The 15,914-nt window shown below is 45.2% G+C and overlaps 2 protein-coding genes across 12 annotated transcripts in view; both read right to left on the reverse strand.

Annotated features, from left to right (window-relative positions):
* Positions 1-2,368, reverse strand: part of LOC133413335 (unconventional myosin-XVIIIb-like) — a 29,101-nt gene extending 26,733 nt beyond the window's left edge. For 6 of the 8 annotated variants that reach the window (XM_061697571.1, XM_061697568.1, XM_061697570.1 and 3 more), the window contains exons 1-2: positions 2,285-2,368; positions 613-741 (exon numbers count right to left, since the gene is read on the reverse strand). In XM_061697571.1, the coding sequence (XP_061553555.1) occupies positions 613-651 (39 nt within the window). In that variant the 5' untranslated portion in view covers positions 652-741; positions 2,285-2,368. Of the gene's footprint in view, positions 1-612; positions 765-2,284 lie in introns of those variants that run through there. The other 2 variants (XM_061697569.1, XM_061697565.1) reach the window with 2 other exon arrangements.
* A 1,105-nt stretch (positions 2,369-3,473) lies between these two features.
* The window catches only part of grk3 (G protein-coupled receptor kinase 3), a 56,926-nt gene continuing 44,485 nt past the window's right edge, over positions 3,474-15,914 (reverse strand). Inside the window, exons 20-23 of one of the 4 annotated variants that reach the window (XM_061697575.1) lie at positions 12,646-12,782; positions 12,478-12,519; positions 8,151-8,264; positions 3,474-5,905 (exon numbers count right to left, since the gene is read on the reverse strand). In XM_061697575.1, the coding sequence (XP_061553559.1) occupies positions 5,741-5,905; positions 8,151-8,264; positions 12,478-12,519; positions 12,646-12,782 (458 nt within the window). In that variant the 3' untranslated portion in view covers positions 3,474-5,740. The remainder of the gene's footprint in view (positions 5,906-8,150; positions 8,265-12,477; positions 12,520-12,645; positions 12,783-15,914) is intronic. The other 3 variants (XM_061697577.1, XM_061697576.1, XM_061697578.1) reach the window with 3 other exon arrangements.

The following is a 15,914-nucleotide window of genomic DNA, read 5'->3' on the forward strand; positions in this document are numbered from 1 at the left end:
ACATAAGGGCTTGTCGAAAACTTGAATCTAATGACTTGGTGTTTGACTTGATGATCTGGGACGAAAGATTTGACTTGAGACTGGGTCCTGGTGGGCGGCACGGTGGCCGACTGGTTAGAGCGTCAGCCTCACAGTTCTGAGGACCGGGGTTCAATCCCCTGCCCCGTCTGTGCGGAGTTTGCATGTTCTCCCCGTGCCTGGGTGGCTTTTCTCCGGGCACTCCGGTTTCCTCACATGCATTAATTGGTGACTCTAAATTGCCCGTAGGTGTGACTGTGAGTGCGAATGGTTGTTTCTTTGTATGTGCCCTGCGATTGGCTGGCAAGCAGTTCAGGGTGTACCCCGCCTCCTGCCCGATGATAGCTGGGATAGGCTCCAGCACGCCCGCGACCCGCGTGAGGAGAAGCGGCTCAGAAAATGGATGGATGGATGGGTCTTGGTGACTTGACACTTGTTTGGGACTTGGACTTGATGACTTGGGAGTCTGAGATAAGGATCTAACGACTCGGACCTGTTGACTTGGGACTTGTTTTGGACTTGAGGACATGCATCAGGTCAACAGCTCATTTCCTGTACACACACGCAGACACGTGCAACATGCGTGGGGCGCACCTTCTTCTCCCAAAGTTTTAAGCGTGATGACAGCGCCATGTTTGTGTGGTTTTTGGTGGGCGGGGTTGTAGGGTGTGCGGGGGCGGGGTCAGAGTGACGGCAGCCCGGTGTGATGTCACAGACGGCAACCTGAGGGGAACCAAGTCACATGCACGCAGGTGTACATCATCATCATCATCATCATGCTGCTGCTCAAGTTTCAGTCAACAAAATGTTTTTCGCGACGACCAAGTTAGTGTCAGATGTCGCAACGTGTCACGATCGTACCACTTTCATTCTGGAGGGGCGGTTGACGCTTTCATCGCGACTCAAACGGCAAAAAGTGAAAATCAACTCCTTCGAGGTGCTTTTCTGTTAGCGAGAGACTTCGGAGTTCACGTGGGACACCCTCAAATCCTTCCCGGAGAGCATTTTTCATTCTGAGAGGTGATTTGGTCATGACTCAAATAGCAAACACTGAAAATGAATTGGTTTTTTTGTACGATAGTGGGACAACTTCGTTCATAAAGGATGATGTATTTGTGTTGGAAAATGTCATATTTGATTTTTTAGAGCTCAGTTGTTCTCAAACATCTTATGCTAAGTACCACCTCAAGAAATTCTTAGCTGTACAAGTACCACTATGATGACCAACATTAAAAGGCATCCAAAATGAGGCAAATGTTCCTTTTTTTTTGAGCCACTGTAGCATGATGCACAATTTGAACAGTAACACTGTTCGATACCTTGTATTGTTGTGATATACCGTTGCACTCTCGCATGAACAACAGCTAGCACCCTAAAAGTATGTTCAATCGCTAATATGCAGAAAAAAGGCTAATTGATTAGGGTGTCATTGATTCAAATGATACGTCGGGAGAGTTCATCCCATCCTTGCAAGTCAACCCAAGCAATTGAATTGAAGAAGAAGGTGCTATTGAATTGAAACAATTCACCGTGTTCTTTGTCATACCACCGCGGAGAGCTTGCGTACGACTTTGAGAATCACCGGTTTCACCTCCAATAGTGAATCGTAAGTCATCAAAGCTATAAAAATCAACCTCCCAGATGTTTAATTGGTTGACCTCTTTGGAAACATCATAAACCGCACAAGTAACTTTGTCTTCAAGTATTTTCTATCGGACCAAGTCATTTCCCCCACAACATATTACAACAGGACTGTACCATTTGCTATTCTGGAGGAAGGAGGATGTTTTTGTCACGACTCAAATGGCAAAAAGTGAAAATAAATTCTTCAGAGAAAATGGTGGCCTGTTTGTCTGAGCAGGACCGGACTGTACCACATTTCCTAGTATAGGGGTTAACAATTTAGTCACGACCGGAGCGGCACAACTTTCAATAAAACGCCGAATTATTAGTTAGTGATGAGGCCACTAAAGCGGACTGTACCCTTTGGGCCTTGGCCCGGGAGGGCAGCTCACAGCACTTTTTGTGGACTCTTTGATCCAAAGTGACATCACAGGCCAACGCTTGGCTCCTCCCACTTTGCTGAGAACCAGATCCAGATGCGGACAAATTCCCCACAAAGGCCACCGCAAAAACCAAATCCTGTCCAGCAGCAAAGTCTCAGGCCACAATGACCCCCTGGGCTCCCCAAAAAACTCCCTTCGAGTGCTACCAAAAACAAGGAAACTCAAAATAAACTAATTCAGAATTCAAAGAATCAAGTTACCGTTAAGGAGGTCTACGAGGTCCGAAGAGGAGGACTGGACTCTCTGCGAACCTTCCTGCTGTCTGGCGTGTCCGAGTGGCGTAACTCTCGACAAGTAAGAGACGTGTCCTATAAATAAAACCCCGGGGGGCCGCGGGGGGGGCACCGAGACCACTCCGGGGAAGGGGGGGAACTGCTTAAAACTTGAACTTTTGTGTGAACACCACTAGAGAATGTTCTTGGAGGACTACAAACTCATTTATACAAACATTTTATGAGTGGAATGTATTTTTTTATTTTTGAGGGGTGACAAATGGCATATTCGGGGGTGTTGGTACCTCAGCTGTCACATTGAGTGACGGCTGCAGCTGAAGAGAGGGGGAGGGAGGGGCGGAGTCACACAGGTGGGCGGGGTCGTGTGAGATGGCCCACTTCTCATACGGGCTCGCTCGACAAAAAAATAAAAGCGCACACGATTGTGTTCGTACGGAAGCGTATTGCAGTCACTTGGATTTAAAAAAAAAACTCGTTTTCCTGAGTAATTTTTTTGAGGGCTTTGTTTTTCTGACTAATTTTTTTCTGAGTTATCGGGACACGTCGAACTCACGCGAGAACCTGCGAACTGCAAGTGACTGCGCAATCTGTAGTAAGCAACATGACCAGTTTATTCAGTTTGATCAAGTTTTATTTTGATATGGGTTTAAGACACTGGGAGATACTCCTGTCTTTGAGTCACATAGATGGTATTATTATTAGTCAGAAAAACAGATGTGAAAAAATTAGTCCAAAAAACAGACAAAAATAGTCAGAAAAACAAAGCCCTCAAAACAATTACTCAGGAAAACGAGGTTTTTTTATTTTTATTTGAATCCAAGTGAATGCAATACGCTTCCGTAGTTTGGTTAGCTTTTCAATTTCATACAACTTTAAAACTTAAAACCAGATAACCTAGGAAGTAAAACTTCAACGTGATGACCTGGAATTTAAAATCTTGACCAGATGAATTGGGACCAGAGACTCGAGGCAAGTCCTGCTTCGACTGGTAAAGGCAACAGGAAGTGAGCCAGATTAAAAAGGTTTTAGTTTAAACCGTTGGTGGTCCAACTTCCTGTGTGTCAATAAAGATCAACGATGATATCACGGCAATAATCAATAATTCATCATAATCCACAATGACGTGAGGCGCATCCCTAATAAAAAGACCAGAGGAGGCTTTTGTTTTGAAAGTCTTTATGTGCAAGATTGTTCACCACAAACACCTGAAAGAAAATCACAATAAAATCCCCCAAATGTTCTTGTATTTTTTTCTACATTAAATCTTTTAAATAAACGTAAAGCTTTCTTATACACATATATTTCTTTATTTCATTTATTTATACTTTTATTTTGTCACTGTGCTCCGGTAGCGTCCAAACAGCATGAACAGGAAGTGGGGAGTGGCGGCGGTCACGCGATTGGTCAGTTTTTGTTCCCTTGGGAGAAACGGCGACCAGCCACCATCTTGTCGGCGCGACGGGACGTGTAAGGCTTCCCGCTGGCTCCGCCCCCTTTGTTTGGCACATTGACACTAGCATGTAGCGAGTTAGCACATGGCGCTAAAAAAGATGCACGGACGAACGACACAAAATGAAAAGCCTAAAAAAACTGAAAAAGACACCTTGAGAGGTGCGACGGTGCCCACCCGCCGTCACAAACAAAACAAACCAGCGCTAACGATGCTAATCGGGCGAACCACGCTAACTCCTCCGCCGCACTCGACGGCTCAGTCACAGCGCTCCTTTCGGCGTCACCATTGCCACCGCCGCCATGCTCTTTGACGACGCAACGCTCTAGAACATTCAAGAATGATTTTGAATGAAGTACATAGATATACAACCCTCTAGAATGCGGTACAACACTGTAGAACGTTCGTGGTGTAACACTAAAACACTCTATAACATTGCAGAACTCTCTAGATCCTAGAATGTTATAGAACATTGTTGTCATCCTAAAACCTTCAGTTTGGAATTCCTAGAATGTCGTAGACCCTTCTAGAATAATGGTTTATGTTGTATATTTCAGAACCTTCTAAATTGTTCTAAAAAATTGCAGAACCTTTATTCCAGGCATTACAGTTCTGTTTAGAACTTTCGAGAACATTCTACAAAGTACTGTAGATGAAACATTAAGATTGGAATATTCTACAACATTGCAGTGTATTCTAGAATGTTTTATGTTGTAAACGCTCCTAGTACGTTGTAGCTCTTTCTTGACTGTTGTACAAAGTTGTAGAACAATCATTTTTTACCATTCCAGGCATTATAGTTCAGTTTTTAAAATATTTTAAAATGTAGTCATACATTTATTTTGGAACATTCTACAATATAGTACATCATGCTGGGATGTTTTGGAATGTAGATTGCTCTAAAATGTTGTAGAACATTCTACTATGTTGGAAACATTTATTGTCAAACACTAGAACGCTCAAAAATAGTTGGAGATAACTATAGTGATGCAGAACCTTGTAGAACATTCATTGTCAAACACCAGAACGCTCCATAATGTTGCAGAACCCTCTGGATCCAGCTAGGTTTTAAAAAATTATTTTGGTAGCATATTCTAGAACAATTTGGATTTGTTTATACTGTTATAGAACATTCTAGAACGCTTGAAAACGCCGAATAATACAGATTGTTCATTACCAATCACCAGAATGCTCCATTATATTGTAGAACCCACGAGATCTGGAATTCTGGAAAATTTGTTTTAGCATGTAGAAAACACTATCCAGCATTCTACACTCTAGTTTGTTTCGAACTTCATTCTAGAGCATTCTAGAGCGTGTCCCTGTTCTGCACTCTGCACCAAAAACTCATTTGGGTGTTTCTAGCACCAACTAAAATGCTAACAGGGCTTATGTTGATTGACTCTGCCTCCTTTCAGAGCTCACTTCCAGTTTCCTGTGAGAATGCGGCGTCGCCAGGGTGACAAATAACTACTTCCTGTCTTAGCCCCGCCCCTCCCTCCCTCCGCCCATACAGATGCTGTTGCAAACACTGAACACAAATATATACAAGACTCCCCTGACGCCCCCCAACCAGTGTGTGTAGTTACCATAGCAACAGAGTGCAGCGGAATCGCAGTCTTTACCGATTGGGTGAGCGGCAGCCAATCAGAGACGAGTTTGTGTTGTGTTCACTTCCTGTTTGCCGCAGTGGAATGTTCAGCCCGCCCCCTCCAGTAAGAGGCCATGTTGGCACTTGACGCACTTCATAATACTTGGGGGGGTTGCCCCTGGGGTCCTTGCGAGAGTGGGGGGCGGGGGTGTGTTGAGGGGGTCCTGGGTGGGGGGGTACATGCAAAGTTCTTCACATGCTGCTTCTGCTCCACATCTGGCAAAGTCCCATGGCGGGAAAACTACAATTGGTCGTAACGCGTGTGTGAGAGTGCGTATGTGTGCGTGTGTGTGTATAGCATGTATTGTGCGTGCGTGCGCATTCACAGGCCGTTGCTGTTGCGGTGCGTGAGGGGGGGTTTGGAGAGCTCCACCACGCCGCCGGTGCGACTCTTGCCGATGACTTTGGGAGCACGACGCAGCAATTTCTGAGCTTCGGTGAACGCCTCGGTCAGCTCCTTCTTCCACTGCACCAACTCGGGATCGCTCTGCGGACGACAACAGCGACAGTGAAGTTTGCGCGCGGCCGGCGCGTGTACGCGTACGGGCCTTTCAGTGTGAGCGCGAGCATGTGCATGCAGGTGTGGGCGTGTGTACGTACACATGTATGTGTGTGTTGGCACGTACATGCAAGTGTGTGTATGTGTGGGTCCATGCGTGTGTGTTGGTGTGAATGTAGGTTAGGGTATTTATGCGCGTGCTTACAGGTGTCCGTGTGTGTGCGCGCACACATTAGGGAAGAGGTACGTTTTTTGAAAATCATCCAACCGGTTTGGTCCGCATGTGTTCCGTTCGTTTCATAACATGCACAACTCCCCCCCCACCCCCCCCTCATTTCTCAATGAGGCGACAATGTCACGCCACAGCACAGTAGCAAGTTAGCCGAGATGGCGCCGCGGCACGTCATCTTTGTCATGCCGTCCAGCGATGCAGCAGCCAATTAAATCGCAGCGGGACGCGTCTGGAGAGAACAGACACAGAACTGCGAGAAACAGTAAGCTTACGACGGCATTTCCGCGTCTCTCTCTCTCTCCGATGTAAGCTCTCCCCCGTCCGACTCACAACCGTCCACTCGACGACCCTCCTTCCCGCCGACGGCTCAAGCAACGATGTCCTCCAAAAAGTGATATCGCTATAATGTTGGTGACTGACTGAGATGTTTTGATTAGCCGCGGAAACTTTGCTTCACGTGAGGAAACGCGATGCTAGCATGTAGCGACCTAGCCTTTAAAAAGTGGAAGACAGAACTGTTGCAATTCCGACACCATTGACCTGACTCTCAAATTAAAGCGGAAAAGCAGCAGTTAAAGCGCATCTTATTTGTTTCATTTCAAATTCAACGTGGTGGCGTTTTAGCCAAAAACATGTATTTGTGGACTTGACCGGAAGCGTATAGCAATGCTGCTACTAACATAAGAATGAAGTTTATAGTGAACTTTATGCATAAGCCGAGCTCAATCACGTTTGATCAGAAGACCTTTGTTGAGCCAAGGCACCTAATTTACATATGAAAAGTCCCACGGTTAACCGCCAAACAAATTTGTCTAATTTAGTCACAAATGTACTTTAGTCAGTATGTAATCTGGGCTTGTTTAGTTGAGCACAACGCTGATATACACGATATTGCCAAAAGTATTGGCTCATCTGCCTTGACTCACATATGATCTAAAGTGACATCCCTTTCTTAATCCATAGGTTCAATATGACGTCGGTCCACCCTTTGCAGTTATAACAGCTTCAACTCTTGCGGGAAGGCTGTCCACAAGGTTGAGAGGGGTGAGCTTATGGGAATTTATCAGCATTCTTCCAGAAGCGCATTTGTGAGGTCACAGACTGATGTTGGACGAGAAGGCCTGGCTCTCAGTCTCCGCCCTAATTCATTTCAAATGTGTTCTATCGGGTTGAGATCAGGACTCTGTGCAGGCCAGGCAAGTTCATCCACACCAGACTCTGTCATCCATGTCTTTATGGACCTCTCTTTGTGCACTGGTACACAGCCATGTTAGAAATGGAAGAACTGTTCCCACAAAGTTGGGAGCATGGAAATATCCAAAAGACTTGCTCCTTAGTTCCAATGAAAGGAACGCTGAAGGATTCAGCATACCAAGAGATTTTGGACAATTGCATGCTCCCAACTTTGTGGGATCAATTTGGAGCTGTCCCCTTCCTGCTCCAACGTGACTGTGCACCAATGCACAAAGCAAGGTCCAGAAAGACATGGATGACAGAGTCTGGTGTGGAGGAACCTGATTGGCCTGCACAGTCCTGACCTCAACCCAATAGAACACATCTGAAATGAATTAGGGCGGAGACTGAGAGCCAGGCCTTCTCGTCCAACATCAGTGTGTGACCTCACAAATGCGCTTCTGGAAGAATGCTCATAAATTCTCATAAGCTCACTCCTAAACCTTGTGAACATCCTTTTCAGAAGAATTAAAGCTGTTAAGTGTGGACTAATATCAGATCGAACCCTATTGATTAGGAAGGGGATGCCACTTCAGATCATATTAGGAGTTACAGCAGGTGAGCCAGTACTTTTGTCAATATCGTGTATTTGCAGATAGCCAACCTATTCTTTTGTATGAATAGCAACAGGTGGACACGCTCAATAGTAAAGGAGAACAAAAAAGTTGCGCGTGCCGAACCCAACGGGACACATGCGGACCGAACTGAACCATTTGGATGGTTTTCAAAATCCCTTCCGCCCCGAGTGTGTGTGCGTGCGTGCGTTACCTCGCACTGCAGCACAAATTGTTTCCCTCCTTTGATACGCAGCAGGATGCACTTTTTGTCTTTAATCTGCGTCTCCTCCACAGAAACGATTTGCTCCATCGTCAGAAGGTTTTGCTGCGACACAAAGAGTCAAACTATAAGACGAGGATGCAAAGCATCGTGGGAAACAGGAAGCGCAAGTGACATGCTGTGACAACGCGAGAGACGACGTGATTTCCGGAGACGAAAACATTGCGACATGGAGAATCCCAGCTCCCGCGCTGAACAACCTCTGAAGAGGAAGAAGGCAGATTCATCTACTTGGACTGAAGATTTACTCACGGGCCAGTGCCCCCCACTCAATGGACAAGAAATCATAAATTACACTCGATCACCGAGCTCAAAAACAGCTCGGAGTTTACACAGAAACAGGTCGAGGAGCTACGATTAGATCATGCTGCACTTCGATCAAACTTGATGTCAACAACAGCGGAATTGAAAACTCTCAGAATGGAATACAAAATCGTGAAGGAAACCATGCTGGACATTCAATCAAGACGCATGCGCGGCATTCTCATGTTCTCGGGCATTCCAGAAAACGCTCCGGAAAACCCGAGGCGCAGATTAAAAAGGGAATGATGTCCGCGCTCGACCTTTCCTTTCACCCTGTTCATCTCTTAGGAGGCCCCCGTTCAGGAAACCGACCACGTCCCATCGTCGCTAAGTTTGAACACTTCCCCCCAAAAAGTTTGTGAAAACACAAGGTCGTGAGCTCAAAGGGACATGTTTTGGAATGAACCACCAGCTCCCCAAGGAAATCAACGAGGGGCCGTTGATGTAGAACAACCGTAAGAAAGGCAAATGAGTGTGGTTGGATGTCAACAAGCTCGAGGTCGACGGTCAAACTGTTTCGTGATGCCAACGTCACCCCCTGGCTCGACTAGATAAGTAGTTCTGATTGGGTCTCCTTATTGTCAAAAGCTTGTTGTATTTTGTTGGCTCCTTTTCATTTTGCTCAGACAAAACCACGCGTCTTCACGACTTTCGCTTTGTGTTCCTTCTCCCCTTGCGCTCACACACGCTAAACACACAATTGTCACAATACCCTCCCTGTGCACGACAAACCGCTACACACCATTTGATTCCTTCAGCACTGATGTGTGTTTTGCAAATCATTGCATTCTGTTTTTATTTGTTTCACACAACATCCCAACTTCATTGGATTTGGGGTTGTATGTTTGCTAACCTTTATGTACCCTGGCTTTACTGTACTGAAATATATCATTCTTATCACCTGCTTCAAATAACATCAACACAATACCATATCATTTGCTGCCACAAAAATGTGTACCCAATTCATGCAAAATTACGATACACGCACGCATTATGTCACACATAACATTTGTATCGTGGAACGTCAATGGCATTTGATCACAGGCAAAGAGAATTAAGATTATTTCACTAAATTTAAAACAGATCTCACACATCATCTAATCAAAACCGAAGAAAAATACCTCACTGATTCGAATTTCACTCTGGCTTTCTCGGCTTATTATAACAGCAGACAAAGAGAAGTCTCAATACTAGTTTATATAAGACTACTTTTTAAAAATAAATAGTACAGTAGCGGACTCAGAAGGCCGATACATAATTATACAGGCAACAATATTTAACAAACTATACACAATCATCAATGTATACGCTCCTAATAAAGATGAGCCAGCCTTTGTCCACAAGCTATTTTCACACTTCACTTTTCAGCCAATTCCACAATTATCACGGGTGGCGACTTTAACCTGACTCTTAATCCCTTCATTGATCGCTCAAATTCCAAAAATAGCAACCAGCCACTATGCATCGATATATTAGAGCAGTGTATGGACAACTTGAATATTCTTGAAATATGGAGACTAAAAAAAAATCGTCCATCCATCCATCCATCCATTTTCTACCGCTTATCCGAGGGCGGGTCGCGGGGGCAGTAGCTTTAGCGGGGACGCCCAGACTTCCCTCTCCCCGGCCGCTTCATCCAGCTCTTCCGGGAGGATCCCGAGGCGTTCCCGGGCCGGCCGAAGGACGTAGTCTCTCCGGCGTGTCCCGGGGTCTCCTCCCGGCGGGACGTGCCCGGAACACCTCACCGGGGAGGCGTCCGGGACCTCATCTGGCTCCTCACGATGTGGAGGAGCAGCGGCTCGACTCTGAGATCCTCCCGGATGACCGAGCTTCTCTAAGGGAGAGCCCGGACACCCTGCGGAGGAAACTCATTTCGGCCGCTTGTATCCGGGAACATCATTTAAGGTCGAAGTTCCACAAATAATGTCAGACATCTATTACATTTCGTAAGCAAGACACAGTGTAAAAACCTAAAAGCAATCATCATGTCACTGTGGGGGCGGTATTTTCTTTACTCCCGGCGCGCGTTGGTGGTGGATTGGTTCATGTTCCGCGGGTGCTGTGGTGGTGCCGACTGGCATCCGCTCCGGCTGCCGGGGAGGGGCGGTGGGGCCCGCTGTCGCTTCTCGGGCCTGCTTCCTCCTCTTCTCTCCGCTCCTTGCGTCCGGCTGTGGTCGCCTCCCACTCTTCTTGCGGGGGTACCCTGCTGACCCTGGGGTCTGCTGTGGGGTTTTTTGTCACTGCCTAGGCTGGGTCCACTTCCCGCACTCTGGGGCGGGCATTGGCTAAGATGGGGAGGGTGGGTGTTCCGGGGGCGGTATTGCAGGGCTGGGTGCAACAGTCCTCGCTCCCTGCGGTCGACCCGCCGGAGCGGATCGGATCGGATCGGCCCGGCCTGTAGGAAACGTGGCTCTCACTCACTCACTCGACCCACACTCACACCATTCACTGTAAATATTTATTCGGATCCTGACACACGCTAATACTTAGGGTTCCTTGCGGGGCTGCTGCGGAGTTTCGGGCTTCGGACTGAGATTCAGTACATCAACGCCGGTTCCCGGTCTAGGCGCTTTGCTCCTCCGCCCTGCCCGCACCCCCAGGTCTTTTAATGCATAACAGACACCCATCCCTTTTTCTTTTAAGTATCGGATGATATCGAATGTCCGACATAAGGGCTCGGATACAAGCGGTCCGTTCCGCTCCGGCTCTTCTATCGAGCGCGGTCGGACCCGCATGCAGAGCCCACGTGATCACAACAGTGTCAGTCAAAACAACTGCGGCAGTTCCAAATATTTTGACCAAAACTCTTCGCTACGCCGCCAAAAATATGATGGCCTGCACTTGCTATTGGAATGACCACCATCCAGGGCCTCTGGGTTTCAGTCGCCTCAGAGAGCTTGAGCTGGAAAGAGCCGGCGGCCTACGCGGCAGCGGCCTGGCTCGGCGGCGCAAGCCGACGGAGGAGCAAGCGAAAGCGGTGTGAGCGGAAGGCGAAGCGTCGCTAAGCACATTATGTTCAGAATCAGATGATTCTGATGACTGTGTTTCTCAAAATCCCAATGTTTAATTACTGCTGCAGAGGTATATAAACTACATTTGTGCATTTTGATTTGATCAACTTATTTATTCACTAATTATTGGACATACTTGGCAAATAAAGATTATTCTGATTCTGATTAATTACATTTTTAAATGTATTTATTCCAAACGCTGTGCTGAGCCAAATGCAACAAAATTTCGTTCTGTACACACTTGTGCATACCTGACAAAGTCTGTCTTATATAATTATAGTCGTATATAGTACATAGTACAATTTGTATCTATGCTTCAGGTGTTTTTTTTTCTTCATCTAACTCATTGGATTATAATAAATGGGAAGCTTTCCCCCCTCTATTGTTCTCTGTTTGAGTAATATAATTTGATTGAAGCCGTTTCTATCATTCCATAATCCAAAATAAGTATTCAAATTATGTAGGATTGGTGCTGATGTCGTATCGGATCAATATCGGGATTGGCCACCGCTCGAGGCTGCAATCTCGGTATTGTATCGGAAGTGAAAATGTCGTATCGGGATAACCCTTGATAAATACAGATCTTTTTCTGCTTACATTTTCAATTTCAGTCCTATGAATGAATGTAGAATGCACTCTTAGATAAATGAGGCCCCTGGACCTGATGCCTTACAGTACAGTCTTGGATCTAAGGACTAGAGACCCGGGTTCGAGACTCGGGATTCATTTTAGATTTGGGACTAGACACCCGGACCTGATGGCTTGACACTGGAGTCTAGAGGCTGGGACCTGGTGTCGTTCTTCAGTTTTAACTTCCCAAATTTCCCGTGAGACACGACAGCTGAGCATCAATGTGTGAGGGTGACGAGACAGGCAGTTGTTCAACTAGCGGCAGGAGGGGGACGGGGCAGAGTCTACAAGCCAACAACACGGCAGCCACTCACCGAGTCTTTGAGCTGCGTCAAGTGTTTCGCCAGCCATGTTTCCTTTGCGTGTTCAACACACACACACGCACAAACACACACACACAAAGTGAGAGCGTTTACACGCACGCACGCCAACGCGTACAGACGTATATGACGCGGGAGTCGTGATGAGTGGCAGTGACTGACCCGTGACTCTCCCTCTCCCCGCCACTCGACCCGGTTGGGGAAGAGATAGAAGTAGCGCCGCTGCCACTGGGTGAGGAACGGGTTCCCCAACTTCAGCATGTAGCCGTGCATGATGCAATCCTTGCCCAGCGCGTAGTCTGAACAACAACAACATAACAACAAAAGCAGCACCATGTCATCATCACACAACAACAACATAGAAGAAAAGAAGCGGATTACACTGTGTCCGAAATGGTTCACTCAGTCACCATTACCGACTCCCCATGTAGGGTTGCACTACATAGTGAGCTTATTTGTAACAGCTTTCGGACTCTACACGACGCTGTGTTAATGATGTCACAGCTGTTGCACAAAACATTATTATTTTTTTTTTTGAAATGCAGACATGCAAACACCAAAGGCATGAAAGGGGACAAATAAAAATAAATAAATAAACATTTGATTTTATTTGAACATAAATTAAGCAATCTGGAATAGCTCAAGAGTACAATAAGGCGAAATAAACTCATTTTCTTCACGCAGAAAAACATTTATTTACTCCGCTCAAGTACATGATGATGTACAAATTTAAGATTAATTTAAATTTGCCTTATTTCTTAGTTTTTTTGTTTTGGCCTCCAACTTGAGCCATGCCCATCTCCACCTGATGCCTGCCTCAAGATGTGCCACATGAATAGCATCCTCCTCTTTCAGGGCTCTCATTCTGGAAAAGAATTGACGAAAATCATTGTCTGTTTCACTTCATTTTGCACTATGACCATCTTCAAAGGCTAATCCCAAATGCATCCTCCAGGAAAATATTAAGTATAATATTTGCCCATTTCTGAATTTGAAGTGAGTTCATTCTGTGTTGTGACATAATCCCTAACATCGCTCCGTCGCTTAATGCATTTAACATTAACATCCGTAAACTAATTCGATAATTGTAGGTGCGTTTCCTAATTAATACAAGATGTACTAGCGGGTCAACTGTTGTCGCCGATGTGACGTGCGCTTCGCGGTTCCGCTGGGAGCGCAACCGGGGCCGCGACCCGCAGCACCTCAACGCCAAAATCCGAAAGACCATTGCAACAAATACGACACGGGCTGATCTGATGAGCAAAAATGTTGCTTAAACGTAAGAGTAGCAATAGAGGATGTCCGCTCCAGAGGTGGGGGGAGTCGCCAAATATTGGACTCAAGTAAGAGTACTGTGACCTGACAATAACGTGACTCAAGGAAAAGTCAAAAGTAGTCCTCCAAAAAAATACTTAAGAGTAAAAAGTACACAGTGAAATAATGACTCAAGTACTGAGTAAATAGTAACTTCAGATTTTTTTAACCACAGCATGAACGGAATAAAAGTAGCGAGCGACATTTAGATCATCGTAACGGAGTAAAAGTACAGTTACTTCTTAAGTGTTTTTTTCTGGTCTCGTACACACCTGTGACTTATGCAAAGCAGGTCCCGACCGCACTGGTGGAACCTCAGGCCGATGCACTCGCATATTAGTCCGCCGCGGAGTAATATTCACAATTACGTGTCTGCCAGCATTCAAGGAATACGAAACAGCCTATGACGACGACAGCGACCCCCCCAGGAAAAACTCATCGGCTCTATACGATTCACTTAAAAGACCTAGTTTGAGTTCAAAACGGTGAATTTCGTCGAAAGGCGACTAATTTGCATGTATGAAAATGAGAACATTTTGTAAACAAATATGTGTTGCGTTTTTTTTTTGTCTTTGTTGAAAAGTTACTTACATTTATCTGAAAAATTCGACGCGTTTAGTCCCGCTAAGATGCAACGCATTATGGTATATCACGACTCGGTGCGTGACCATCGGTTGGGCACTACTTTTTTGGGCACTACTACATAGGGGGTAGGGAGTGAGTGAACAATTTCGGACACAGCCTAAGCATTCGGACATTACTACAAAATGGCGTAACCACTATATAGTGCACTGTAGCGCGAGTATAGTGAGTGATTTCGGACACAGTCTTAATGTAATGCTAATTTCTCTTAGCTGGTCTATGGTGTTTTGCATAATATGTTAGCATTAAGCTACCAACTTCAGTTAGAAAAAACGATTTGGTTTGGTTAGAAATTTTAGTCTTTACAGCTATCGTATGTAACTTTTGGGCCTGCTAAGCTTGAGCTTCTCTGCATTACAACAAAAGAACAGAGCCGTCACTACAATATGACACAGGCAATGCGTGTTATGGTTCTTGTCCATGTATGTGATTCTACACACGTTTGTGATGTTTTGAAGTATGGCCAGTAGGGAAAGAAAGAGGGACTCTCTGGAAGAGATCATTCTTATAGATTCCCTATCAGTGCTGCATTGTTGGTGGTGAATGTCGTGTATTTTACATCAGGCACCTTATTGGGCAGCTAAGGCCTCAGAAAGACACCGCGTTCGTTCAGAGCAATTATTTTGGTTTTAATTATTGTTTTTGTTTGCACAGTAATTATTGTATGATCACTTTCTGCTACAGAAATGCAATATAATGTTTAGTGAGCTTTTTACAACCGCGCTCCACCCGTTGGTCAGTAAAATGCGTCATTTCCATGTCTTCATTTCCGTTACGTCATTCGCGGTGCGCCGCCAACCATGCCAGCGATGGAACTGAATTGGGCATTCACTAAATATAAAAAAAGAAAATACTGAAAAATACAGCAAGATGTTCTATGTCGTCTCCTCGAGTAGAGGCTCGGCTGAAAAGGATGTTTTTTTTTTTTTTTTTTTTTTTGACAAAACAAAAATGGCTTGCAGGTTTAAATATACAATGTTTAATACTTTATCGATATATGTGTGGCTGCGCCATGTGTGCTATAATAGCAGTTGCTTGAAGGTTTATAATTACCCTAAAATCAAAGCTAATTTCAATTAGCCTCTCCTTGAATTTCTGCATCATATGTTAGCATTGAGGTTCAAACCCTTGTTAGACAAAATAATTTGGTTTGGTTGGAAATGGTCTTTAAATATATAATGTTTAATCCGCTTTCATTACGTGGTTTTGCTCCGCATATGTTAAAGTAGAAGTTCAGAATCTGAATCAGCTTTATTAGCCATGTTACAAAACACACAAGGAATCTGTCTCCGCTAGTTGGAGCCAATCTCTTTTGACAACAGTTTAGAATTACCCCAACATTGATGCTAATTTATGTTAGCCAGTCTACGAGATTTTGCATTACATGTTAGCATTAAGCTACTAATACTCGTTAGACAAAATTATTTAGTTTGAACATTTGGTGTTTAAATATACAGTGTTCAATTCTCCTTTGT

This window comes from Phycodurus eques, chromosome 15, assembly GCF_024500275.1.
Source record: "Phycodurus eques isolate BA_2022a chromosome 15, UOR_Pequ_1.1, whole genome shotgun sequence".
Taxonomy (NCBI): domain Eukaryota; kingdom Metazoa; phylum Chordata; class Actinopteri; order Syngnathiformes; family Syngnathidae; genus Phycodurus; species Phycodurus eques.